We start from the raw sequence: 27,656 nt of genomic DNA on the forward strand, positions 1-27,656 counted from the left end.
GGGTCGTGTTGCTTAATTTGTTTTCTTTCGATAGGTTAATAGAACAACAATTTCTCGATTGTTAATTTTTAACAAATTTTACTGTTGCATTTATTTGTCGTTTTCCGTATTGTTTTATTTAAAGTGTATCATGTGTTTTAACATGCCAAACGTGATCAATAAGGGAAAAGAGAGACCTACAGTTGTGCTGCTGACCACATGATGGCGCTGTTGAACGTATATTTGACCAACTTTTTACTAACTTTAGTATGACACAGAACTACAGAATATTTTCATCGAGTCACACTGCAGGCATGTCAAGTTGCTACAGGCCCATGTAAACAGGTTATTTTTAGGGGCTCTTTTTTTGCATTGACAGTTAGAGCCCAAGGGAGATTTTTTAAATTTGTGTCATAACACTTTTATGTTAATAAATCGTTTTCACTATCGAATATATTACATGCAGTTTATAGTCATATGCAACTATTTACTCCCAGAGAAAACGTGTGTGTGCACATTGTATCAATTAGTGCTTTTAACAAGCTACATTATATATTGGCAGATAGCCTATTAACAAACTTTGCATATTAGACAATCCTTTTTTTTTTTAAGATTCTTACCGCCCTTCCTTCAAGCCATCTTTACTTCTGAAATATTCTTGAAAGATTTATAACCACATACAAATCATTAAAAAACACACACAAAAGAGGTTGTTATTGCAATACCCAAATATTTATGATATCCGTTTTGGAGTAGTTTTGTTGATATATTTGCTATTGATACATTTTGGATCAAGAGAAAATACAGCCGATGTGCTCTATTCCTTAAGTTATATTGCTTCTAGCCTTTGTAAATTGAATTCACAGCATTAAAACATTTCTATTTAACTAAACATTTCAACTTGTGCAATAATATAACAGGTTTCTTATTTTTCATACAGAACAAAGGTTTTTTATCTGTATCTTGATTTATGCTTTCCTATCGTTTTGTGTATTCCTTGTCAGGTTGATTTCATCATACTCAATAACATTTTATAAAACTAAATTTAGATGCGAAAACATTTTGTACCGTAGTAGTATGGTATGTTCTCGATTAGATGATTTCAACACAGCTAAAACATTGAATGTTAAAAATCTCTTTGAAGTCTGTTGCTTACTTTCACAGCACACACAGCATCTCAAATCCACCAAATGAGAGACAATATTTCAAATGATCCAGTTTTCAATAGAACAGTAATTTATTCTTGACAGAAAACTAAACTTTTCAAAACAACACATTACAAGGGTATTAAGATATTCTCAAAGGCTCAGTGATCAAGCTTAATACATTTTGCTTGTATACTACAATTCCTTCAACAAATAAAAAAGCAAACCATACGTTTTGCAGGTGATGCGGACTGATGTGATTGTACAATTTCTATTTGGCTCTATTGGGCAAAAAAAAAAAACAGAGTGCTGTAAAGTTTATGATACACAAGGCACAAAAGAAAGACAATAAAACAGGACATGCCCTATACTTGAATGAGTATATCTGTGATTGTGATTCTTTGTGACGATGACTAATTTATCTTTAATTTGTAAGTGTAAACTATTTCAAGAAACAAAACTTGTAATGTATTTTGTACATTTTCTGCAATGTAATAAACACTATATGCATCAAGTTTGACAAAAAAACAAAATGGCTCATTTTTTCCCACTTTCAGGGTTGTATTACTGGGGCCAAAAATTACCCTTCACCGTTCATATAAGTCGAATAATATCGTTCACAGACTTCCTTGAAAGTTATGTAGAAAATAAAAAACATGAGGTAAGAAAACAGATCATGCAAAACATGCTTACCAGCAAAGAAAGATAAAAAAATGAATCAGAAAGTGTGCATTACAAAACAAATCTACATATTTTCTTCTTTGGTTACAAATATACTTGTATGAAGAAATTCACAGCTTTTCCCCCACCCAGATTTGTTTTGTTTTTTTATAATTCGGATACAATAAGTGACAAATGTTGGGGAATTATGGCAACTATACTTAGAGAAATACTTGATAACTGGTGCTCATCTGTACAAATGGCTACTTATAATACTTTACAATCTATACACATATACATTCAACCCCAATCAATCCAACCATACAGGACTGTATATCAGCAATGCCAAAGATTATTCAACCTTTAGTTGGAGTTGGAACTGTGCCACGGGGATATTATTGCCTAAAACTTGATGCAAATTAACAATTAAGTTGTCGATGCACTAACATCTCTTTTACATTTCAGAAACCAAAAAAAGTTTCTTTATTTAATAGACCTCTGTTGCATTGTTCATTTACATTATGAAAATAGCAGCCCTCTAATAAATATACGCAAACTGTAAATTGAAACAGACAAGATGGGATTTAAATCATGCTGGCTCTCGAAAAACACCAAACTTCCGGCCTTTCCATGGTACTGGTTACTAAATCGGTGTTTGTCCAACCTTAGCAAAGTCTAGTAATGGACATACACCACAGGCGTCCTGCTAAACGGTCATCTCAGCATCCTTGCACCGTGCCTGGGACAACCTGCCGCAACCCTCTTCAACCCAAACGCGAGCTTCTCCCAAAATGATTGTCTTAATACTGGGAAAGCCAAGCAGCATGTACAATTGAAGCATGGCTCTCCATGAGGTGGCCAACTGTAATCTCCTTTGCAGACTTTTTCATGTAATGTTGATGAATTTCTCACGCCGTGGAAACGTTGGGTTGTGGGGGCAAGGCCACGAGATTGCTCCCATCCTGTAGGATGGCGTTTACTGGTGTCTGTTGGGGTGAAGTGCTTTCGGGGTTATTGGGCTGACCGGAGAGCTGGCTCAACTGTTCGGTGTTGGCCAGAGATTTTAATACTGCATTTTCTCTTTCCAGCATAGAGTTTCTTTCATAGAGCTCCTTGATCTGCTCCTTCAAGACTTCCACTTCCTCACGGACAGCGTACATTAAATGGCTTTTTACAAGATCCTGAAAAAAAAAAAAAAAGAGTAGAAAATAAACATCTATTTTTACATGATTTCAACATTTGAACCAAAATCAAAATACTTACCATAGCTTGCTCTATCTTGTTATCTATGGCCACAACACTGGCGCCTGATGCACTGTTGAGATAAAAAAAAACAAAGAGGCTATTTTTAAAACAGTAGTTTATATAAACATCGTCTTCTGAGGAATATTCAAGTCGTGCCATGTAAATGACATCAGATCAGATAAATCACATCCGTAAGCTGCCAACTTTTACCCAGCAATAAATCACACAGACAAATTTACATGACATTTCCTTGTTTTGCTTATCAGCACATATAGTGGCCTATAAAATCACACCTGTTATTATCAATTCTCCGAAGAAAGATGCTTATCAGACATGCGCATATTGCGAGATGAAACCAGTGTCAACATTACATACTGTTGCGCAATATATTACGCATTCGTGTGTGTAATGTTAAGGAAAGATTATATGATTATAAATGTGGCATATTTTGATTGATATTATCCTAACTTTTTCCTCTTATCTAGTAGTTGGTGCAAAACAAAACAAAATATTTATAGTAACTCTAGATGAACTTGGAAAACGTGTGAATCATTTTTCATTTCCGTTTTTACACAAATAAATCATTACACTTTAGTGAACATTAGTAGCTATGTACAATGAACAATATAGTTTTTCAGCATGTATTGATCTTTGTTGATGTTAATTACTACTCATGTTAGTTCATGATGCATTAACTAATGTTAACAGTTTCAATGTTTGATTTTAAAAAAGCAATGCTAAAATCAACATAAAAGCCTTAGAAGTATTTTTCATGTTAATGCATTAACTAATGTTAACAAATCCAGTGAGTTAGCCAGTAACGTCTTAAAAGATTTGCACGTTAATTTTGTTGGATAAAGTCAAGAGCGCGTGCTTGCGACGCGCTCATTTTTTATTGTTGGTCTATGTTTATGTCGCAGCGTCGGGTCTCAAGTCGTAAGTTTTGCCAGGTTAACCCGTTTAAGATTAAAAATCAAGATTAAAATCAATTATGTTTCGTTCCGTTGCGCTCAGTCTTTCTGTATTCATACGCAACAAGCGCGTTCGTGGACGCGCCACTAGATTTTTACCGCGAATTATCCCCTCAATGCTTTAAACTTCTAACAGATAAAACACAACAATAAACGTAACTTACTGAACATATTTTAACAAAAGTTTACTGTATGTCAACTCTAATAATATTTATACCGGGCATAGTAACGCTCACTAAATGACATTGATATTCTGTTTACTTTACCCTCGAGTCGCTTCGTACGTGACTTGCGTCATGTCTCAAACCACGTTCCGCGAACAAACACACCATTCACAAAACTAACATCATAAAATATCACATAAATACACCAACATCAAAAACATTTGAGGTCTTATTAAATTCAAGACGTCAAAGAAAAGCTACCCAAAAGCAAGAACGCGATGTCCCGAAACTTTGTAAACACTAGAAGCAAAACCGGACCTTTTTGGTTCTGTTATAAACTAATATTTATTTACCTGCATCTTCTGTATGCTATTAATCTTGAGGAATACGTAGGAGAGGTTCCGGGAGAGTATGGCAGGCAGTAGCTCATTTTGCAGCGCATGTTGTTTATGGTTTAAAGTCTCACAACCAAGGTTTGTTTCTGTGTGTTTGAGTTGTGGAACAAGCGCTCCTCAGGATTTAAGGAATCTGTGCTCGAGGAGAGGGGCGTGGTTACAGCGTGACGCTACCGAGGAGGCGGGGCCGCAGATTGGCACGCTCAGCTCAGGTTCTTGCTAGATGGGATTCATGAATAATTCCTGTGAAATTTGGGGTTTAGGGGAAGAAATAGGATAAAAACAACGCTCATCGGTAGCTGTATCCCTTCTAGCCACAACCGCTTACGCAAGTTTGTGTGAAGACTGAAGTTGAACTCTGATATTAATATCCTGATCTGTGCTGCTTTTATGATGGTTTACTACGAGTATTTTTTTGTGAAAATGCATATAAAATAGTTTACTTTATATATATAAACTGCTTAGAAAACAAATGTGCTATTTTTGATAAGCTACTTTAAATGTACAATATATGTGATTTTATACAACTTACTCTTAAACAGTTTTTTTTTGTTGTTTCTGTAGCGCAACTGGTTCAGCAATGGGTTCAATGCCGTAGGAACACACATACAGATACAGGATAAAAGCTAAATGCATAAAATGGCAAATTCATAAAATGTAAATGAAATACAAACAAAACATGCATGCAGAATAGTATAGGCTATTATATGTATACAGGTGTTAACAAACAAAGTTCACGTAACTCTTACCAAATGTTTCAGTCTCCATAAATAGATCATACACACAATAAAAGATGAAACTACTATGACACCAACAAAGTTTTTTTTCAATTAAGTCACAGTGACTGTTTGTATTATGAACGCTGTTCCTCTTTTGATATGCCTGACTAAAGGTTGACTCGAGGAAGATATCCAGAACGTAATCGGTCTCTAATTTAATTTGAAGCAGACAGCATAAAACATTTACCTCTCTGTGACTCAAGGGTTTTTATGTTTATTGGGTATATCACATTACTGTACTCTAGATAACAGATACTGGACCACAGACATGTCAAGCAAACATGTACACGCAAACTGTGACATGCTTCAGCAGAATGCAGACGCATCACCATGTCTTTTAACCATCTTAAAGTCAAGATATACCTGTAGGCAATGTACACAATAATCTACACTTAAATACTCAACATTCTGTTAAAGCAGAAAGTCTAGCATTTGTATAGACTAGTCTAGTCTGAATTTTAATTTTGTATAAAATAGCATAACAAGGAAATGCGCATGATAATGCGAAACTATGATGATGATGATGATAATAATAATATTAACTAATCACCAACTATCATCGTGAAAGCTCGCTATCTGCCATATCTCTGACGATCGTCGATACACGATACTATCATCTATCGGCAGAACCCTAGCTTGAATTTTATACTTATTATCTCTAAGGTTTACAGTGCATTATACACTTTAAAAAATTGTGAATAATTTTATAATGTATAGCAACTCCTTACAAGTCAAAAATGTTAAAATGATAAAAAATTTAAGTGCAATAAAAATCTTGTAATGTAATTGTGTACGTGCGGTTCTTAAGAAATAATCACTAATTGATAGGCATGTAAACGCTCTTTATAATAACAGGCTTTACCCATTGTTAAGCATGACGTCAAATACATGTTGTGTCCTGATCGACTAAAAAATTCCAATCTGACCATTCCAAAGAAAACTGCTTCCTACTACATACACAGTGTAAAAAATCGTGTAACTGCATTATATGGAAACATGTATGAGGAACACATAAAATATATTATAATTACTTTCAATGTAGTGTGACCATTTCCAAGGAAATAAAAAAGTGACTCGTAAAATATTTTCCATCATGAACAACCACTTTCTTAAGGAAACGGAGTACAAGTTCCCTGTGTTTAAAGAAAGGGGCTTCATCAAATCTAGGAAAGGTCAACAGGGATTTTTCCCTTCAGATGCCCTTTAACAAATAAATTAATGTTAAATGTTCAGCTCCAAATCAAAGTCATGAGTGATTCCTTCCATGTAAACAAATTCAGAGTCATGCCTCTAATGCATTCCGAACTGTTGCATAAGGATTTCGGTCAACACACAGCTGGCCTCAGAACAGATGGGCTAAAATCATTGACCTCCTACTGCTGGTTTGAGTCATGTGGACCGCTGTGATTGATGTGGATCAACCCGGGTGTTGCCTCCATCCACGTGCGCTCCAACAGACGCCTCCTGCTGTTTGACAGTGTGCATGTTCTAGCTTAGATTAAAATCTTATCTAGTCCTAAGAGCAGTGTTTTACATTTAAATGGGGACAGGAATGCATTAATGTGTACATTAAACTAGCATTTCTATTATTTTTACTTATAGAATCAAGGATGTAAACAACCAAACCTTAATTATTAATGTTGTTTAGATTTACTACATTTAGCATATGCTTTTATCCAAAGCGACTTACAATTAAAAAAATAAATAAATAAACATTTAACATTTTGTCTGACAATTAAAAAATAAGTATAGTTTACAAGGTTATGTTTACAAGCAGGAATAGAGTTGAAGCTGGGGAAAAATTAAGAACAGAAAATAAAATATATTAAACGATATTTATATCAACATACTGTATATATTTAATACATAAAAACTACAGCATGTAAAATCGTTAGTTTTGCTTTAGTCTAATCCTGTGAATGATTGATGAAATTGTTTTGAAGTTTAAATTTTTTTTTGCTATTTACTACTTCAACGACCATGCTTGGTACATTTCTAAACATCTATGAAATAATTTTGCATGTCATAAAATGTTGCTGTCCAACATCTCCCTAACCTTAAAGGGCACATATTATGCCCATTTTTACAAGATGTAGGCTAATACAAGTCTCAGGTGTGCCTTGGATGTATCTGTGAAGTTTCAGCTCAAAATACCCCACAGATCATTTGTTGTAGCATGTCCGAAATGTTTTAAAGGGTGGAACTTAAATTGGAAATGACCTACAGCTCCTCACTACTTTTGGTTAAAAATAGATCTGATTCCTGTGAATACAGTCATCGACAATCGTATATTAAGCTACATTAGTGCTACAATGTGCTAACAAACACTTTTAGAAAAGCTTTTGGGTAAAATGAACGTGTTTAGTCAGTGGCAGTGGGCGGGGCTTTATCAGTGTGATGTCACATTAACAAGAGAATCAAAACAATGTATCTATGCAGACTGCTGTGGTTTAATGTGGTTTAAAAAGAGGGGGTTGATTTTTTTTTTCATTTTAGGGTTGTTGTGTTTACTAGGCATGTGCCGGTATAAGATTATGGTGGTATGATGACCTTTACCAAAAATACCACGGTTTCGCTGTTAGGGCTGGGTATCGATTCAGATCTTCCAGATCGATTTGATTTAAAATATAACAATAGGACGATTGTTTGATAAAAAGATAATGTTGTTTAACACTTACAGACCCTTAATCCAACCAATGTGTTGAATATTTTGAATATGAATGATTACTTTCTGTAAGATTTGTCTGTGACTAAGAGCCCAGAAGCACTTGGATAGAGATAAAAGAATACGATGATGGTTTACTCAAATAAGATGGATCTAAAGTTTTGCTTATGTGCAAATTTGATGAATACTGACTGTCACATATCTACTGTCAAGATTAATAAAGAGACTGAAATTGTTTCTAAACAATAAAAAAAGCGCTGTTAATATGAAATAGTCTCAATTGTCTGGTTTATTAATCGTTAAAACGGTTTAATGTTTTAAGTTGTATACACTACTAATTTCAGAAAATATTATGTTGATATTCCGATATGGCAACCATAAATCAATCATTCAGACTTCTTTACAAACTCATCTCTCAAATGTGAGGATTACAAACTCTTTGAACTAAAGAGACTCTTAAAATTGTGATTCTTTGAGAGCAGGAGCGGACATGTAGCAAACAACATAATCTATCCTCGACATTGAAATTAGAGTTTTTTCTTCCCACCTGGGTAATGAGTCACACAGAAATGCTAAATCCTTTTGGCTCAATGTCAATGTTTTAAGATCTACCGACCAATTTTCAATCATAATCAAATGTCAATTTGTGCCTCCAAGCATAAAGCTAGTGTAGTACGTGATGTACAATTTAAAATTTAGTCCTAATAGATACAAAACAAAACGTTTCTTTCTAGAGCACACAAAATGCCTCAGGATAAATTGTAATCATACAAAATTAAACAAATGAAGCAGAAATATATTAAATGCAATTCATCTCAATTGAAAAAAGTTACAGATTCTCCATGAATGATTAATAATGTCAGTGGTTTTTAAGGTAATGGATTTTTAGAGGCAACTGCAAACCTTGAATGATATGTTTACGGCTTTTTAAGCTTATTATAGTTTCACATAATATATGGGTCCATTCTTACTGAGCTTAACCTCTGTACCACTAATACATTCATAAATCAGCCTACAGGGGTTACATTTAGGGGTGCACAATAGGTATGTGCCAATATCCAATAGTTATGTCATTATTTTACTAAAGCTTATTAAAAAAATCTTTTATTAAATAATCAATATAATGTCACCAAAAAATGGTCGCAAAGTTCAAATATTTACAGTTAATAAAGTGTTGGCAAGTGTTGTTACAGAAGTGTTATGCTTATAAAACTGTACTTATATTTAGGTACAGATATGTATACATTTGGTTCCAATATGCGTCATTCACTTAGTTCACACTAGGGGCCCTATTTTAACGATCTGAAACGCAAGTGCGAAGCACAATGCGCAAGTGACTTTGTGGGCGGATCTTGGGCGCTATTGCTATTTTCCCGGCGGGAGAAATAACTTTTGCGTCAGGCGCAAATCAATAAGGGGTTGGTCTGAAGTAGGTTCATTATTCATAGGTGTGGTTTGGGCGTAACGTCAAATAAACCAATCAGAACGCTATCCAACATTCCCTTTAAACGCAAGGGCGTAGGTTCCATGGCGGGTTGCTATTATTATGACGGATTTACCAGGCGCACGCCAGGAACGGTTCACAGCCAAGGAGACCGACGTTCTTGTAAGAGCAGTCAAAGACAGAGAAGTTGTTTTGTATGGGGATAGGAGAAACCCGCCCAAATCAGCGTAGGTTAAACAGTCGTGAGAGGAAATAGCCACAATTGTCTCATCAGCTGGCATCCCCATCATTGCACCAAGCGCTACAATGATGTCAGGAGACGGGGGAATCCCAAGCTTGCCAGCATAAATCGGGCACGCCGTGTAACGGGAGGTGGATCTGCCTCTACACAGATCTGTGTCCACCCTCATCGCTGAAAGGGTTTGGGGGATTTGAAATCGGACCCAAGAAAGCAAGCAAGCAAGGTCCAACCGCAAAGAACACTTACAAATCAAGTTCATATACATTAAGGTTTCTTATGAAAACATTTTAATTATTATTTACATAAAATAAACGTAATAAAGCCACACAACAAAGTTATGAAAATATTTTAATCGTTATTTGCATGAGAATTTTTTAAAGCAGCCACACAATCAATAAAAACTATCACCACAATGCTCACCACTATGATTCCCCTTATCTCATGTGTTAATATTTTTCATTGTAACAATTTATGATTTGCAAAATTAACTGTTGCATCTGTGTAGATTAGATAAGCAAATTGTGTGCGCGTCGTGCACGCTATACATTATGGTCAAGCATGCGCGCCCTTAAAATATCATAATGAACCACGCGCAACGCGCCACTGACTTTAGACTAGTTTTTTTTTTGGTCAGTGGCGCAATTGTTTTTTGAAATTGCAAAATATCATCAGGTATGGTTTGCGCCGCAACACGCCTCCTTTTTTGCGCTGAACCGCCCAGGGAGCGCAAGTTCATTCCTTAGTTTGCCGACGTGCGTCTGTGGAGGGAAGTGCGCCGGTGCAAAATACGAATGATAAATGCATCACTGACAAAGTCAATTGCGCTGGGTGCAAGATAGGGCCCTAGATCTTAATGCCCAGTTTGGATTTTTTGCAGAAATCAGATTTTTTGCGACGTTGTTCACATTATCATTTAAATGTGTGAACTATATAAAGCCCTGAAGTTACCCGCATGCGCAGAAAAAGACATGGATGCTGCTCATAAAAGTCGAAAGAAATGCGACACGGCCGTTCAGAATTGAGTCACATTGCAATCCATCAGATATTAGGGGTGTCACGATTCTCCAAATACATGATTCAATTACATTTTCGATTCTGATGTCACGATTCGATTCGGTTCTCGATTTTTAAATGATTTTTTTTTAAGACAAAAAATTATATGCCTTTATTATTATTATTATAGTTTCACATTAACATGCACATTGCTTGCTTTTCCTCGCATGGGGGTTTGTGGGCTTTACTTTACGCGAGAGAGCTTGTAGAGCGAGGATTCCTTCTTGCACGCACATGGACTTAATGCGCACGTCTTGGACTCCTATCATCTGAAATAAAAACGGTGCGCCATAAGCAGCTGCGCTTTTCTCTGTCTCACGTGCACACGCTCTCGCATCTGTCCAAAGTCTAAACATAAACTAAAGTAGTAATACTTACGTATTTGTTCAGTTTTATGCGTTTCATGCGAGCTGAGGCAAACTATCCCTCTCTCGTGCACGTGCTGAGAGCTGCGCTCTGTCCGAAGGCAGATCACTAGGTAGTAACCCTGTTTATGATATGCATTTCAAGGAGTTGTAGCAATACATCCCTCGTGTTTAAAATATAAATTGCGTTCCGCTAGACCGATGTTTTTAAAGGCACCTCTGAGAGGTTTATTTTCCCTCGCTTGGCAAGCCGACCGGACGTGACATGGGGGCGTGGCAGCATCGACGATCCCATTTTTTAATTCGAAGTTCGAGGTTGTGACTTAATTTCGATCGATTTTGATTTAAAATCAAAATCGTGACACCCTTATCAGATATGTATCCAATTTAGTAGGGATGCTCCGATTGATTGTACGCAGATCGGTACATTACTTTTAACAGACATGAGCCTTTTTAAAGGCATATTAAATAATCGTTATCGGTCAATCACGAAGACAACAAATCGGTAATCTGTACCGGCTTCAAAAATCCTGATCGAAGCATCCCTACAATTTAAGACCACATATAAAAGTGGCAAGTGTCTGATTTGAAAAAATTGGATTTGTGCTGTTCAAACGTCATAAAAAAATCACTTTCGCCTGCAGCGTGAACGTAGCCTTTGAGGTACTAATATGTACGCTTTAGGTACAATGTGTACTTTTTAAAAGGATACCGCCCAAGTGACATCTAATAAAGTGTTTTAACACGTTTTCATTTCTTCATTTAAATCTCTATTATCTACTTTTACTGTGGAAATCTTTCTGTGAGCAACAGACTAGATAATCCCATTTACCAAAAATAATAACCTTAACACAACAACCTATGCTTAGAAAAGACTTAGGTTATGGTCAGTCAGAGCAGAGACAGCAATCGAGTACAAATCAAATCACTTCTGAAAGGTTTTTCTTTAGCCATGCTCACATCGTTCTCATGCAGTCACCTGAGACACACACAAGTACGCAAAACTGATGCTCCATCATGCAACCAAACGTTAAAGAAACGAATCTGTGTGAAATTTGCTTGCTTTCAAATTCACCAGAACCGAAAAACACTACTACTCCTATCAGTCAAACACTTAACAATCATGCCAACCACCTTCAAGAGAGCTACTTGTTACAAATGTCAGACACTTGAGCCAGAAATGCCATGCACACTTCATGCAGTCATGGCTGCCACAAGTGCAAACTATTACACACGCAGAGATCATACCCATCACTGATGACCTTTGACCTGCAGTTTGGGAAGGCTTGATAGAAAGCTGTGGAAGGGTTCCTTCAAAATAAAAAAGTAAAATTTGAATAAACGAACGGAAGATAAAACAACCAAAGCTCAGGTCAACAGAATGCATGAAATTACAACAAATGTACCATCTATAACAAAATGTAATATTTAATACGATAATAATAATATACCATTATTGGTATCATTACTGATCACTATTTTTATATTTAAGCTAAGAATACAAACAAGTTAGCCAGTAAAAAATAAACAGCTGGTCAATATGTTCATTTATCTGTAACCCTGGCACTTTGAATATTCATTTAAGACCCTGCCTCAAGCAAAAGTCAGCAAAATTTTACACATGAAGTGAAACTGAGTGGTGTCGGTGCCCCTAGCGGGAGTCCTGAAGGATTTATAGCTCTGAATGGTTGTCAAACAAGTCAGAACAGTCATTTAGTGTGACAGAGACAGATTGCCATAAACAAACAATCCCATTGATTTAAAGCCAAGTTTAAAAAGCTCAATTTAAGCAGATTAATTAACTTCCTTTGGCCGTTAATGCAACACTGTGAATGTAGTTCATTGACACATTATCCTGTGACCAGCTATGACTCATTTTTAGCATGCCTTGACGTCTAGATGTTAGGATTTAGACCGGTAAAATGTGTTCAACGGAACTGACCACACACACTTATTGGTAAATGAAGCATTATGAAATGAATTAACACTGTCTGAAATATGCAAATGGTGTGTGGAAATGTGGACGTTGTGAAGGATGGGAATTGAAATCCTGAGGAAATCTGCTCGGCAGGTTTCAGCCAAATTCTGTAAGCAGTTTCTGTGTGATGCTGTGATCATTGCTTAATGTAAAGCATAACTGCTTTATGTAAAATGCAAAAGCCACTTTTAGTACCATATTAGACAAACTAGGGACAACTAATCAGGTGTTCAACTATTAACGACCAATAACTGTGGGTTCACACCAGACGCGTTTGAGGCGCCAAATTCGCGTCTACTGCATCTAGTTTGCCGCTTGAACATTTTGAGTTTACTCGCTTCATTCACATGTGAAAGCCATCAGATACATTCACAGGGAAATTCGCTTCATTCGCTTCTTGTAATCAGGTAACTACTAGAGCAAGCTCCATATTGGTTAACGCGACGCGTTTTTTCACCAAAGTTTAAATTTTTCAACTTGCACGTTTCCCGCGGCAACGCACTATTCGCACAATCTAGATGCGCAAATGAGGTAGAATTGCGTTGACCGCGCTAAACGCCTCATTCGTGCCGCGAGACCTCCAGACGCGCGTCAACGCATCTTCACATTGACTTAACATTGAAATCACTCGTGCTTGACGCCTCTACCGCGGCTGGTGTGAACGCAGCATAAGAGTTAAACCAAAGAGTGCACATAAGACTACATAAGTACAACGCTATAACAACACCTATTACACGGCTCTCTGGAATACTCAATTCTGATTAGTCAGTCGCGACATTCCAAGGTTATTTACTCCCGGGAAATAACCACTAACCTCATAACTGTCTACTTATCAGAGTACTGTAAGTTTTCATGACTGGTACTGCTTAAATTATTAATGTATCACCCAGCTGTCACTGGGGCTGTACCCTTTCAAAAAGAGTTAATATTTGTACCTATGGTACCATATGTTTACATATCTGTACCATATAAGCACCTTGTTAAAGGGTACGGCCCCAGTGACAGCTAGGGAAAATTTTTTCCTGACAGTATAATATGCTGGATAATGTAAATCTAGCATGTTATTACAAAATAAACTTCATTCTCGACAACAACTAAGTGATTGAGCATTATTAACGTAAACCACTTTCTTTTCAGTCTGTTAAAAGAGATGCAATCTCTGCTGATCCTAAAATCATTGAAGGAAGCGTTGACTTTGAAAACTGCTGAAATACATTATATGTTTATATGTAAAGGCCTTGTAAATCAGTCTTCTAACATTAACAAGACAAAAAGGACACAAAACGGATACAAATACTTTACATATACGGAAACTATAAAACCCCAAAGGAAAATTAGTTAAATTCTCTCAGCTAATGCACAAAACAAAAATGCTGAATATGTCTTTTTACCAAAGATGACAAGTAACAAATGGAATTGCCCTAGAGAAGTGCAGCTGGCAAAGAATTAAACAGAAAAACAGGTTGACCTGGAAAAATTGACATGGAAAAGCCTGACATGAAAACATATTGGCCTCTGACACTGCATTTCATCTCCGTTTTACAGTTTTGTACTTCATACTTTGATGAAAATAAATCCAGGAAGGGTCAATCTATTTTTAATTTTTTTTGCTTGTATGAGTATTTTTTTTTGTATTTTTTGTATTTTTGTGATATTGGTGACAAGAATTCAGAAAAAGTAACATAAAAACCTTTTCAAAAGAAAAGGCGATACATATGGTTACAGGGATACCAAATTATTCATACTGTGAAATACGACGTTGGCCATATAGCCCACGCCTAGCTGGCTGCTTTCAGATTGCATCATCAAAAACATAATTGTTCAGTAAAATGTATTTAGTCTTTTCACTTTAAAATTCCTTACTTGCTATTATATTTTAATAGGTTTGGTTGCCGAACATTTGGTGCATACTTAAAATCATCACCCTATTCACAAGTCTTCAGCGAATGAACGGCACCTTGTGGTACCTTAAAAAAAATTCAATAAATCACCCACCCGTTTATTCACTTTAAATGGTAAATGATCTTCCAAACTCTGTCCAGAGAAAAAACTTAGCATACCTGCATTTAAAAAAAAAACCTAACCTTTGTCTCTCCCTAACCTGGTGGTGTCTCTAAAACACCATTCACATAGCATGTTAATTCCCATGACATTTACGAAACGTGTCCTTTGTAGACAAAGTTATTCAGTTCTTTGCCACAGGGGTTTTAAATGCAGATAAACGTTTACAGGAAAAAATATCTGCAAACTGAAATGAAGCAGAGATCAGGGAGCTAGTCAACATCCATGCTAAAGCCCATTTATAGTCGTGCATAAGTTCTACGCCGTAGTTCTAGCTGCTTCTTATCTGACGGTCGCGCTGCTACTGTGGTTACACGCGTGGATACTGCCTACCAGCGGTTTGCGTGTGTGTTTGCACGTCGACGCGGACGACGACGCAAAAGTATAAATGAAAACCGACGTTGAACCTACAGCGTAGCCGTGACGGCGTAGGTTCCACGTCGGTTTTCATTTATACTTTTGCGTCGTCGTCCGCATCGACGTGCAAACACACACGCAAACCGCAGAAGAGGCAGCAAGCGCTAGTGAGTTACATGTTAAGTCAATGCCTGCGGCATGGTAAGTACGAATGGCGTGGGGCGGAAGGCGCGAATGGCGCATTCCGCGTGAATTGAGCGTTGATGCGCTATCCGCGCGAGTTAAAACATCTGAACTTTGGCGGATTTTTTTATTTTTACTTTTAAGTAAAAGGATCTTGTTTGGAAGAAAGGGAGTGAGGAGGTCGAACAATCTGTTAAGTTTACTCAGTTTGAGTTAAATAAGCCCCTCCCATGACGCAAATTTCAATGTGAATGTCTTGAATGACTAAAATTTCACACGCAAATGAAGCGAGTAAACTTAAAATGTTCAAGCGTTGTGCAAATAGTGATTTTTGCCGTCTCTTCTGCATCTGGTGTGAACGCACAGTAAAGCTGAGATCAAATGGCAGCTTAATAGAACAGCATGTTATATGCTCCTTTATGACCAAATCAGAAACAGAAATCCACGCACATGGTTTTACAAAAGAGAAAATGCAGATAATAAGCAAACTTAAGACAAATAAAATCCACGTAGTGCATTACTGCAAACACAATACACGTCACGTGCCCTAATGGAATCTTTACGGCATATGTGTGAATGAAAATCATTGTCAGAGTAAATAAACCAAAATTAAACTATCCCTGTACAAATTTCAGAGGCATTTTCAGTGTATTTTCCATAACCTGTGTGTGGAAAGGGCTTATGAAACTTTGACATTTTGTAAGTTGAAAGTAACTTAGTATAGAACTTCTCATACTATAAAAAAAAACTATTGCTTTAAACTTGTAAAATTCAAGTTTGTAAACAATATATTTGAGGTTTAATAGAAAAGATAAACTTAAGAGACAAGACTCTATTACATCATTTGTAGTGCTGCTCAGTGTTACTAGGCGGTCACTGACCTTGAGGCAGGTTTGTCTCCATTTACCAATTGACGTCACGCACTTAGGGGAACGCCCTGCTGGAGGCCAAGAGAGTGCTATCTGCCACTGTCCACAGTTTAAGTGAGTGATTTCTTTCCTTTAGCCCAAATACTAAACAGCTGTTGTGCAATAAAATGTAGTAACCGACGAGGAGAGAAACCTGGGCTATGCTTCTACAGATTGACATCAGAGAGGAAAAGCCAGAAAAGAGAAAATTGTGAATTTTGTGTCATAAACGTATGTGCCTCTGTCCCCAGTGAGGGGAAACAATGGGAGCCATCAATATACGCTAGTATTTATAGTGACCACTTTATCAAACATAACCTCACGTAAACACTGGATATAGGAATCATTGCATTTCTAGCTATAAATCATATCTTTGTGTCATTTTGTTAACTGGATTATAATCGTGCACTGAGTGGGGTGTAAAAATACATCAATATGGATCGATGCATTGATGATATTTTAACTATGCGATGCATCAATGCCACACATAAAATATCGATATGAGGTACCTTTATTTCGACACTCTCTTAAAGGGATAGTTCGGCCAAAAATGATATTAAACCCATGATTTACTCACCCCCAAGCTGTCCGAGTTGCATATGTCCATCGTTTTTCAGACAAACACATTTTCAGATATTTTAGAAAATGTTTTAGATCTTTCAGTTGATTAAATGTAATGTTACGGGGTCCACCCATAGTCCACAACCTTCAAGTCCAAAAAAGTGCATCCATCCTTCACAAAATAAATCCAAACGGCTCCAGGATGATAAACAAAAGGTATTCTGAGGGTAATCCGCGCGGTGTTGTTATAGAAATATCCATATTTAAAACTTTATAGTTATTTTAGTTTATAAAGTCTTAAATATGGATATTTCTACAACAACACTGCGCGGATTACCCTAAGAGGACCTTTATTTATCATCCTGGAGCCGTTTGGATTTATTTTATGAAGGATGGACGCAGTTTTTTTGGACTTGAAGGTCGTGGACCCCGTAAAATTACATTTAATCAACTGAAAGATCTAAAACATTTTCTAAAATATCCAAAACTGTGTTTGTCTGAAAAACGATGGACATATGTAACTTGGACAGCTTGGGGGTGAGTAAATCATGGGTTTAATATCATTTTTGGCCGAACTATCCCTTTAACTTTTGAAGCAACATCTACGCATTTCCACCCAAGTTATTGTAACAGCAAAAACACAGCGAAAGAGGCAGAAGACGTGACTGCTATATCAGACGCAAATCGTGGCTTTGGAAATATTTTGTATTTGGAAAATGGATTGGACAAATAAATTGGCGGAAAACCTTTGCCAGCACCAACTAAAACACTAAAGACTTTGACTGTTGCCATCATAAGCTTGATTTTATGTGATATTTTTCCCTCATAACTTATTTTAATTTTAAAAAGTGTATTTTTTCTTAGTTTGTTGTTGTTGATGTCCCAGAGATTGTGCCTTTTTTTAAAAGTAATTAAACGTTCATGTTGGATTGATAAATTATTCGTATTGAATCGTAATTGCATCAAAGAAAAGTTTGATGTGCCGGATCACCGGCAGAGAAAATCGATAATGTATTGTATCGCAATGAACTGTCCGATTTACACTCCTAATACTGAGGCAACCAAACACAATGATGAGTTACATTAACTGCTAAAGTTAGCTTGTGAAAATGCAAAAGTGATGTTAAAATACAATGTTTACAAATCCTTTTGTGTGTCTTTACAGTTTTTTCATAAATATGATTTATGATTTGCGTCAAATGCAAAATGCACAAAAATGCACAGACGCTCAATTTGCGCCATTCACACGAACTAGATGAGCGAATGAGGCGGAATCGTGTCTTCCACCCCGCACCAAGCGCCTTATTTGCTTCGCGAGACCTCCAGACGCGCGTCAACGCGTCTTCACATTGACTTAACATTGAAATCACTCGCGCTTGACGCCTCTCCCGCGGCTGGTGTAAACGCAGCATGTCTTAGTGCCTATAAAATATGAAGTCGGGTGCTGTGTAGAGTTCTCAAGTCCCCTAAAATGTAGTTCGTGTTCATATTTTATTTATTCTGTTGAGATGTGATTTAAATAATCGTGGCTTGAAACAGACAAAAAAATTGACTGGCTTGTGCTGCCTCCCTATGAAGAGCCATATGTGGGTGGGTGACTGAAAACTATCAATTGGTGGGCTCCTTCCCTGCAAGATCACTGGTAGTGTACGTGTTTAAATCCAACTATAATCAAGATTTTAGCTTTAATAAATATCAGTATATCACAATATCAGTGAAGGTTCATAGATCAACTCAAGAGCTCAGAGTAGTACACTTTTTGTTAGCGCTGCTCATTTTAGCAAATGTGTAGCAAAAAGTTCCATATTACAAGTGTTAATAAATGTATTTTACTAAGACACCTGACACCAGCAGTTCCTGTCAGGCTCCTGTAAACTGCAAGGACTGCAAAACAGAGCAGTCTTTAATGCACCATCTATGTGCACAATTCTACTCAAGGCAAAAAGTTAATCTCAACTCATTCTTCTGAACAGTTAAATGCTTTTTAAACCAAAGCATAGCTGAATTGACATTTTTGTCAGCTAAGAGTAATTGCACAACCACTGAAAGAAAAAATAACAGGAGAGATTAAGACAAAGTGTTCACATAGACTCAAGGGTTATTCTGAACTCTTTAATGCATTCTCAAAGTAATCCTGTAGGCATTCACAAGTGCGTTAACTGTCATACCATTTCAATAAATGAGTTAGCAAATTTAAATATCAAAATTATGTTAAAATGTCACATCCTTTTCCTTATGGGGTTTACAGAGGAACCGAAAGTGATGAACTAAATATAAACATTATCAAGGGCCATTTCCTTAGTATTCAGTGCTAAGGACGATGTGCTCACAGTGTTGCATCGCAGCGTCAACCATAGTTAATACAGCAACTGACTCCTAGCTTTAATAGCCTCATAATTTTATAGCACTAAGAAACAAAACCATATCTGAAACAAAAAAGTGCATCAAGAGAAAAGGGCTTTGGTTATCCTATGAGATCTTATGATTATCCAAAGGTATTATTTTCTTATTGTCATATATTTGCCAAATGTTTTTAAAGGTACAGTACTACATGTACAGCATGTATAGTATATTTCTGTCAAGAGATCCTTCTAAAAGTTACACATTTTTAACCTCATAAGTACAATGACTAATGCAATCTTTAATTTTTAATTTTCATTAACCAAATGTGTTCACTACATTTACTGTAGGATTTGTTGCCTCCACATAAATATCCAAGTCATGTATGTTTCCTCTGGTGGGATTCAGGCCCTGAGCTGTTTTATTTGTGACCCTGTTTGCGGGTGTCTGCTACTTCTGACAACTACAGTCATTCATGGAGCTCTTATAATATGGCTCTGGCGGTTTACAAAGGTCAGCTGTCTGTGGAAAATAAACTGATTCCTTGTCTAGTTTCCAGTCATACCGGTGAATCTCACTGCCCAAAAAGGCGTCTGTGCATTTATAATTAAAAACAAACATACAGAAAATAGTACATGAACTCCTACACGTTATAAAAAGGCCAGTTACATTCAGTTTGAAAAATGTATTCTCCATTAGTTTATTAATTGAGCCATAGGTTTATGTGTCAAAAATTTCCTTACAGAAGCTTTGGAAATGTATTTTAATAATGCACTATTTATAACCAAATGAGAGACCCTCCAGCGAAAGACCTCTAAATGACAACCAACTCGCATTTCCACTTCAGCAGCCGCACAAATTTTTTTTAACACAAACAAGACAAGCCTGCATGCAGTACATGGTGGCTGTCTTACTAAATGACATAACAGTCGAATAGCTGTCCAGAGTGGTTTAGTTCACATTGCAAAGACTAACCAAACTTGCTCTCAAAATGCAGCTCTGTGTCATAAAAATAGACAGAATTGTGTGCAAATTTCACATGTAACGTGCACAATTACTCGAAAAACTAATCAGGATTACAATGACAGGTAAAACAATTGCATAACTGGCAAAATCCTCAATTACAACTGTCCATTTGTGCTCATTTCTGTGCATTTTGCCAGTACTTTATGTTCTGGCACCAAATAAATACAGTTGTAAATCAGAGATTTTAAAATTGATAAGTTGACGCGTCTTTTGGCTATTCGTTTTGGTGTTTACTAACAACATAACTATACAACATAACAATAATTATTTGTTATTTACATTTAGTTTTGGAAGTTTAGAATATAAAGTAAAATCGAGATTATAATTTAATGTAAAATCTATTAATCAGCAATAATAATAAGTACAATATCAAGGTGAATAATCGACAGTTGTGATAATTGTAAAGCCTTTGTGTCAATGTAAATGTTTTCTTTCAAGATCTTGAGAAGTTTTTGCACCTTTATGCAAATCTGTGCTGATTGTTAAAGCATTTTTAGTAACAAAGCAGTTTAATGATTAGAGGTCACGTTCTTTCAGATCCCATTTTTTAAACCCTAGTTAGTGTGTAATGTTGCTATAATAGCATAAATAATACCTGTAAAATGATAAAGCTCAAAGTTCACTGCCAGGTGGTGATATATTTTCTTTAACAGAATTCACCATTCAAAGCAGCGAACGGATGGTTTGGACTTCAGCCCTCTACTTCCTGCTTTAATGACGTCACTAGAACAGTTTTTTGACTAAAACTCCACCCACAGGAATACGTCAGTCGCCAGCTAAGCTAACGGCAAACTTAGCTGCTATCAAATCACAACACACTAAACAAACTACACAATCAGAACCCGTTACACATTTCTGAAGGAGAGACTTCATAAAACAAGGAAGACAAGACATCAACCCGTTTTGAGGACAGTGAAAACAGCGCTATACAGATAAGTAAGTTGTGTGAAAACTACTGCGTTTTTTTACACGTGAAACATGAACACATGTTAAATTGCGCACTGCAAAGCTTCAAAAACACAAAAAGAACCGGACCTTTAAGGTGCAAAAATAAGCCAGCTGTAATGCTCAAAATATAATGTTTTAATACCGTACACTAAATCTGTACAATTTAAAAAAACCCTATCGAAATGGTCGTACATAAATGCTTCCTAAAGCCTGTCAAGAATGTTGACAGCATGTATGAAGAACAGAATGTACAGATTGTTTTTGGACTCCTGGCAGAAAAAATAACAACCTTCCGAAGCACATCATCAGGCAGATGTTACACATGTTTGAAGGGCTTATCAGTTTGTGTGCAGAATGTATAGCTCCTTCTGCGCATCACAAGATAGGAAACCAAACGCTAAAAGCGTGTGAAAAGGAAATTGTGCCATCAAAACAAATCTCTAAGACGTAAACACGCACTGAGTATTGAGAAAGTTGGCTTATGTCATGTTTCAAACCTGGCCACTTCTTAAACTAAAAGACAGACCTAAAACTCTCCATTTTAAGACAGACTGATAATAACGACAACACATATATAAACCTGCTGATCACAAGGTCATTGTTTTAGTGAATGTATGGTCACACAGGTGTCCAAGCAGAATAACCACGGCAGGTCATCATTAACTTTGGACATGTTGTATTGACATTTGACAACCATGAAGTGTCCAAATACATTTTTTATTTGGACAAACCTGGTGAAAACCATATGTTTGCTTGCTTTTTATGTAATTGCTGGGTGATTCTCACGAAATTAGACTTATGAGGTGTCATGATGAAACATTTTGATAAAAAAGTAAATGCTTTCAAAATAAAAAGCATACAGTTACAAACATCTCTTTACGTACTGTTTTGCACAGGATTTCAAATGACATCATACAAACCATATTTGTTGTTGTTTTTAGGGATGCACCTATACCGATACTGGTATCGGGTATGGGCCTCGATACTAGGGCTGTGACGGTGGCAAATTTTTACCACCGCGGTGGAACCATCAACAGCAACCGCCGGTGTTGCGGTGGTGGGGTCCATGGGGGGGTTAGGATGGTTTAAATGGTGAAAGAAAATAAAGTTTCACTAAATGCGCTTCCTGATTCGCGCGACTTTAACCTGGTAAAATTTTTATTTCACAACAAAAGACAAACGTGATGTGTATGTATCACTGTCACTGGAGACCAAAAGAAACTAAAGCAGACGCACAACACAGTGACATGGCTAAACTCCAACGTGCTGAGTTGTGCTAAAATCCACCAGTTTAGTGGAAACGCCATACATGGTAATGTAGCGGAGATTTGTGTATTAACATAAAACAATGTTATAAATTTGTATCTTAGGCTTTAAATTACTGTACACTTTTGTTATTATTTTTTCACGTGTAAAAAAACCTGCAATTTTTACTTATTATTTTGTTTAATCATTCACCTGATATGTGACGTCACACAACCGCCGGTGGCACTTCACCACTGCGGTGGCATTGCACCACCGCGGTGGTGCGGTGGTCATGACAACCGTCCCACCCCTACTCGATACCACATTTTCTAAAGTACTCGTACTCGTTAAAAGTCCCCCGATACCTGCAATCGATACCACGGTCTGAGAAATGTCTATGTTTGAGCGGCGTGTAAGGGGTTAATGCCTCTTGTGTTGTCCAAAGAGGCAGAGTTTACAACAAACTGGAAAACTAGTCCTTTGTTTTTTTGTTAAATTATATGACTAAAGCTGTTGCCTGTAAATTTAAATCATGTTTTTTTATTAAGTACTCGGTATCGGCAAGTACTGAAATGCAAGTACTCGTACTCATACTCGTATTCCAAAAAAGTGGTATCGGTGCATCCCTAGTTTTTTTCCACATTTAAGGGGAAAATTTTCATTACCGCAACATGTCCATGACTGCATTTGGGACATAATTGACTGTGACACTCAAGATGGCTACCAGGTAAGCAGATCTTATTTTTTCTCTCCAAATAAGTAAACATTTTGTAGCTCTCATTACCAAAACATGAGTTTGTTAATGCAAATATTTAATGTAATATCATGGTTGCAGTAATGATAATTTTTTATAATGATAATCTAAAAAATTTTAATAATTCTATAGGAAATATTTTTTAAATCCTCTAAAAATATTGGTTATAGTAAGTTCAGACCTTAATCTTATATGTGCAAAAAGAAATTGTCTTTAAATCTAATGCTGGACACTTTCTAAGTCTGGATTTCATGAGAATCACCCTGTTATATAAATTGATTATGATTTTATGTTGTTATCTAATAGGCTTCATCTGCACTACTTCCTGAACTTCAGCCAGCTCCTTGTTTCCTGTCTGCCATTATTGGACAAACTGATTAATCCAGGTGTGTCTGATTATTGTTGTTGTGACTACTGAGGTCAGGCACACCTGGATTAATCAGTTTGTCCAATAATGGCAGACAGGAAACAAGGAGCTGGCTGAAGTTCAGGAAGATACACTAAAATACAGAGGGCCTTTCCTATGGAATCATTTAGATTCTGTATTAAAGACTAAAATCACTTTAACCTCTTTTAAAGGAGAATTGAAAAAAATGTTAATATACAAATAAGTTTATTTTGTAAATTTGTTATATTGAAATGATTTATGTATTGATTGTATTGTCTTGTTTGATCATGTAATAGTATGTTTCATTTAATGAGATTTCGGGGAGGTGGTTTTATAAGACCTTAGGGTCTTCTCACTCTCTCCCGCACAGTATATATTTTTTTTCTCTTTGTTTCCTTTTATGGATTTATTAAAGTTGTATTTTAAATGTGCAAATAAACAAATCAAATCAAATCAAGTAGTGCAGCTGGGCATAAAGCCTATTCAATGGCATTCAAATTCGTACCTTTGTAAGTATACCTTAGGTGTCCTTTTTTGTGAATAAGCCTTTAGAAAGGACGAACACAAAGTATGTGACAACTTTTATCTTATTTTCAAACCAAGCTCTTATTTTTAGTATGCAGAATCTGATCCACATACTTGGGCTGTGCATGAGTAAGAATCTGACGACACAGATCATGATTTGGTTATGACAGACAGGATGCAATGCAATGCGTTGCTGGAACAAGGTGGTAATTTCTTATTTTGAAATAGGATAGGATATAATTTTAGGAAAGCTGTCATCAAGAACACACCACCATATATACCTTACCAAGTAATTCCTATCACACTTGAAGTTTAGAAATAAGACTGTAAACTCAAAATGAAACAGCTGCCATGAATCTTGAATGAAATAAATAAAAAGAATATCGCATTTTTGAGAATATATACAGGGTGAAATGAATTGTCCTAAAGTGGGACACCTTTGTAGGTCCCCCAAAAATACATAATGCCAGTGAAACTATGACATCACAAAAATAAAATCACATGACCTCTCAAATGTCTAGTCATGTATGAGGGTGCAGAAATCATCAAACACAAGTCTGAAACACAAAATTTGGCCACATTAGGGCAATTCACCCTATCGGTTAACAAAATATCTAGATATGCACCTCGATATTAGGTCATAAGGTATTTTCCAGCAAAAAAAATTATAAAATCACTTCAATCTGATTTGTTTCAACTATATTTTTAATTCTAAGAATAAATCAAGAAGAATTAATATTTTACCTGTCTTCATCCCCATCTATGGGAATGGATATTCCAAACAGACTGTTGACAGCAGGTGTGGAAAGCTGCAAGCCATCGGCATTCAGGGTCTTTGTGACATCTTTTCCTAAAATGACAGAGCTCTGAGGTAGCGCATCAGACTTCCTCCGGGTATGTTCAGCCAGGGTGATGCCAGTGGGAAGCTGGCTGAAGCTGAAGGGGGCTGTCTGCGTGCCCAGTCCCACAACTAAACCACTGGGGATTCCCTGAGGCTGGTTCTGTAAAACGGGGACTGGAGTATGGTTTGGCATGTTGTGAGGGGTATTCGAGGCACTGGACATAACAACAGGCACATTTTGTACACCAGGGACCACAGTTTGGGGGGTGACAGACACAGTTACTGCTGGTTGAATGAGTGGCTGTGGAACAACAACAGCTGTGGCTGACACGGTCCCAAGAGCTGCGCCGATGCAGGGCTGCTGTAAAAGGCCCTGAACATGCTCTGGCATAGCCATTAATCCGAGTACGTGTGTGCCACCCACTGCAGGAGCCATGGCAGGAGATGGGCCCTGGTTCAATGGGACTCCGAGGGGAGGCGAGGTCAAGGAGGAGCCAGGAGCTTCCAAGGGATGCTGCGATCTGAAGTCTGGTTGATTTGTTGGAATGACAGTAGGAAGCATCTGACCGGGATTTTGTGCCTGTTGACCTTGGTATATTGGCTGTGGCTGAGTCGTAGAAGGCATGCTGGGAGATTTGACGTGTTGAATATGCGCACCACCGGTGTGCAAACTATGGGATACGAGTCCCTGCTGTGAATAGCCATTACTCTGCTGTGGAAACTCCACAGGTGGATTAGATGGTGCAGATGCATAACCACTATCATTATGTGGTTCTGTTGAAAGCACAACAGGAGTAGTCACCAAACCATCCCTGTCCGCGTTATGGTCCAAGGTGCCGGCATGTTTCACATTATCCGCAGTGCGTCCGGATGTGGTACCATCCGTATCTTTTTCATAAAACTCAGCGCAAGTCCACCTACCCCTTTTGAAGGGCTCGCCTGTACTATGGTCTAGTTTGATGACCCTGAAACGGGAACTGCAACTACTTACTGTAGCAGAACTGCTAACCGATGTAGATGTCTGTGCCATGGATGATGGTGCATTAGAAACAACACTGCTTGTAACTGAAGATGAATGATGGGAAGGGGCAGTGCTCATTTGGCTTGAAGCCCCACGAACATTTGGGTTTATATGAACAGCACCTGGGTAACGAGAACCAGGTACTGATGTGAGACCTTCCTGCACTATCGTGCCAGATGTTTCCGATTCGTTATTCAGCGGTTCGTCCGATAAACTGACGTCACACGTCTCCGGCTCAAAATCTCCGCTTTTGGATATGTCGTATATCTCAGATGAGGACATGTCCTCGGTTCTAGACTCCGGGTCGTCCAAACTCTCGGTATCGTCCGTGATGCTGTTGGCCGTCACCTGCGCCTGCGTTACGCTGGTGATCTGAAAGCAGCTCTTCTTTTTTGACGGCATTTTTGACATTTTGGCCCCTTTAGGTCTATGTCCCCGACTTTGAAGGGTTAGGCTAAATCGTCTAGCTTCAGTTCAAAAGCAGTAACACAGTTTATATGAGAATATATCATATAATGTTCCGTTAGCGTCGCGCTAACTTGAGACTCCCTCGGAGATCTGTCAGCGCGCGCGCGTCCTCATTGCAGCATTTTTAGTCGATTATATCCTTAATGCTTGAACTCCAAACAAAATGACAGCTTTCCCCAGCTGTGTTGAAGCTTGCCGATCGCGTATCCTTATTTTCCGTGGCCTAAATAAAGGCCATGTCCCGGTGTAAGAGTTTCTGTCAGGCCGCTGTCGCGAATGAAACTCCAGTGGCTCGAGTCACTCGAGTCTGAGGCTCCTTTAGTTTTTAACACTCTCTTGTCTTCAAAAACACAATTTGTCCTCCAAACACAGCGACGAGACATCTTGAGGCATAATAATACATGTTCACTATCGTTTTTTTATTTTATTATAATCTGATAGATGTATACTCTGACTGTTTGCAGCTCTATTGACTGTTAGTATATTTATCTTGTCTAGCTAACGGCGGTTCTTCCTTTGCCGTACACAAGATGGCTACGTACAACACGCGCTGCCCTATGGGAGGATTGCGCACTGACGTACGTAAATCTGTCAGGAATATATGTCTTTACGCAATGTTCTTACACGTATTATACATGTCATTAATGTTCTTGTCAGTAATATACATAAAATGGGGATTTCACAGATCTTAATTTTTGTATTGTTAATAAGTATATTTTGGAAAAATTATTAACCATGTTATTATAACATTGTAGCCTAGTCACCATAGTATTTGGCGGATTAAGTATAATTTTTATTATAATTATTACGATAACCATGATAAAGATTAACCATTGATAAATTTATATTTAGCAAATTTGTGCCTACTTTACAACAAATACCATAGTTCAACTGTGGTTGCTGTAGTATAGTTAATTTTTGTAAGGGAGGGTTTTACAATTGACTT

General features: G+C 37.2%; 1 protein-coding gene and 1 long non-coding RNA gene across 5 annotated transcripts in view; one reads left to right on the forward strand and one right to left on the reverse strand.

The window, feature by feature from the left end:
• Nucleotides 1-27,656, forward strand: part of LOC141281569 (uncharacterized) — a 514,674-nt gene that overhangs the window by 447,794 nt on the left and 39,224 nt on the right. The gene's annotated exons all lie outside the window — the stretch shown is intronic.
• tsc22d2 (TSC22 domain family 2) lies at nucleotides 1,193-27,420 on the reverse strand. 4 transcript variants are annotated; one of them, XM_065259422.2, is made up of 4 exons: nucleotides 25,125-27,364; nucleotides 12,355-12,417; nucleotides 3,048-3,099; nucleotides 1,193-2,965 (listed from the first exon to the last, which is right to left on the reverse strand). In XM_065259422.2, the coding sequence occupies exons 1-4, from the start codon at nucleotides 26,651-26,653 to the stop codon at nucleotides 2,693-2,695; spliced, it is 1,917 nt and encodes a 638-aa protein (XP_065115494.1). In that variant the 5' UTR covers nucleotides 26,654-27,364; the 3' UTR covers nucleotides 1,193-2,692. The 4 variants fall into 4 exon arrangements, with proteins under 4 accessions (XP_065115494.1, XP_065115495.1, XP_065115496.1 ...); XM_065259423.2 differs by lacking the exon at nucleotides 12,355-12,417 and having other exon boundaries at nucleotides 25,125-27,359; XM_065259424.2 differs by lacking the exons at nucleotides 1,193-2,965; nucleotides 3,048-3,099 and adding an exon at nucleotides 6,031-7,129 and having other exon boundaries at nucleotides 25,125-27,420.

The sequence above is a fragment of the Paramisgurnus dabryanus genome, chromosome 24, assembly GCF_030506205.2.
Source record: "Paramisgurnus dabryanus chromosome 24, PD_genome_1.1, whole genome shotgun sequence".
NCBI lineage: Eukaryota > Metazoa > Chordata > Actinopteri > Cypriniformes > Cobitidae > Paramisgurnus > Paramisgurnus dabryanus.